The 2,056-nt window shown below is 32.1% G+C and overlaps 1 protein-coding gene across 1 annotated transcript; it reads right to left on the bottom strand.

The window, feature by feature from the left end:
- Nucleotides 1–1,273: 1,273 nt before the first annotated feature.
- LOC149140426 (uncharacterized) lies at nucleotides 1,274–1,735 on the bottom strand. Its single transcript, XM_089450980.1, has one exon. The coding sequence runs from the start codon at nucleotides 1,733–1,735 to the stop codon at nucleotides 1,274–1,276; it is 462 nt and encodes a 153-aa protein (XP_089307106.1).
- Between the last annotated feature and the right edge of the window lie 321 nt (nucleotides 1,736–2,056).

Genomic DNA, 2,056 nt, shown 5'->3' with positions numbered 1-2,056 from the left:
CATTGAAAGGCTCTACAATATCCGCTGCGTGCAGAATTCACGTGTTGAGAGATCTTGTTTTGTTATGTGCAAAGTACGTTACGTGCAAGGTACGCGTTTCTTTTGAATATATTCTAGAAAAGTCAAACCTGCAGGACTACAGATTGCAATAAAAAACTTTGAAAACTTACATAAATATTTTACTGGGAACAATTTTGATCAAAAGTGTACAAACCTATACAAGGCAAGAACGTTCTGTGATAATACATCGCAAAACTAAAGTTCAGTTCACGAGAATGGAAGGTTTCATGTGCGTTTATTGTGTTGTTTATTTTATAATTAAATTGGAGTGTGATATTTAGTTTATTGTGTTATTTATTTTATAATTAAATATGAGGATGATGTGTGATTTTGTCAATGGTTAATATGGAATTTATATATATTTTTTTAATAATAATATAATATTTTCTAAATAAAAAACAAAATAATATCAGTTATAACAAAAAAATAAAATGAAGATGCATGTTTAGTTAGTTTTAATTAACTAAAACAGTTTCACTATGATTACTCAATTTGTTGTTAATATTACAATGCACTATGATAAAATATTTCTCACTCAATCATAAATAAAATATTTCATTTACACATGGCGCAATATAATTTCATATCAATTTTAAAAAAAAAAAAATTGTGATTTTGATGTTTAAACCTTATATTTTTCAAAAGTATTTCAACATAGGATTTAGATAAACTATTTGAAGATCTACGTTACTAATTTATGTTGATATCAACTTCATATATATCTATATATAAAATGAAAATATTAAACTAAAATATTTTAATAGTGTATATAATAAAATATTCAACAGACAAAAAAAAATTGTAAGTTAAAAAATAAAATATAAATATAAAATATTTTTTAACAAAAATAATAAAAGGTGAATAAGAGAGAGAAGTGCAATTCATTTAATTTTTAATATAAAATTAACATATGAATTTAAAATATTCATAGTTATTCCATAAACATTACCTATATTAAAATTGAGGTTTTTTTTTTAGCATGAAAAAAGCGGAATATTTATATTATGTGGTCCAATATTCAAACAAGATACAAATATTGTATGTTACATATATCTACCTATCAGATCCAAATTAACAGCACCATGAGCCGAAAATAACGTATGTGGGAACAGCAAAAACATAATAAGACGAAATAGGATGGGAAGCAAAATAGATACCAGACTATGCGGCCCAGAAAAGATGATTATGCACCGGGCAACTGAAAATCATGAATCTAGAAGGAGATGTTGTCCAAAATAACCTGCATCCTCCATACTCCTTGAGGCGCGGAAAGCCCCAGTTTTGACAAAGCATCAGCTTTACTATTCTTTTCCTGGCCAATGTGAGAGATTGAGAAGTCCTTCCTGTTATGCCACAGCTTCTCGATCCAGCTCAACCAGCCGGATAGGTGGATATTTTTAATGTTGTTTCTGGACTGAACATGGTCAATGGTGACCTTGGAGTCTCCGTAGATATGGAGGTTTTGGATACCCAGGAAGTCGGAGAAATAGATGAGACCGGCGAGAGCCATAATTTCAGCTTTGCTATTGGTTCTGGGACCTTCGTTCCAATATAATTCAATAGCTTGGTCTTCTTGAGTAATAATGTATACACCGCAGGCGCATATGTTGTTCTGGGCAGCGCCGTCGACATATGCGCGGGGAAATCCATAGACAGCGTTTGTCTGATGATACATTCCTTTGACGACCTTGGGTCTCTGATGGCGATCAAGGGATCGGTCGAGGGCACCATATAAACAAAGAATAGATTCAATGACATATGAATATGGTTCCCTTTTTTATTCGAAGATAATTTGATTACGCCATTTCCAGATGTTCCAGATGGTAATTAAAAATATCAGCCTCCGCGAGCAGCTCATGGTGCTCCATTTATAGAAAGTCTCCTGGATGGTGGGAGCGAAGACTTTGTTGAAACCCAATTTTGAAGTTAAGCGCTGCCAGATTATTAGGGACTGTGGACATTGAAAGAAAATGTGCAAATTGTTTTCAGAATCCGA

This window comes from Pinus tabuliformis, chromosome X (genome assembly GCF_031772625.1).
Source record: "Pinus tabuliformis cultivar Carrire ecotype Pingquan chromosome X, CPIR1, whole genome shotgun sequence".
In the NCBI taxonomy this organism is placed as follows: domain Eukaryota; kingdom Viridiplantae; phylum Streptophyta; class Pinopsida; order Pinales; family Pinaceae; genus Pinus; species Pinus tabuliformis.
Note: the sequence above shows the minus strand (reverse complement) of the source record. Positions and strands in the feature narration are given on the sequence as shown.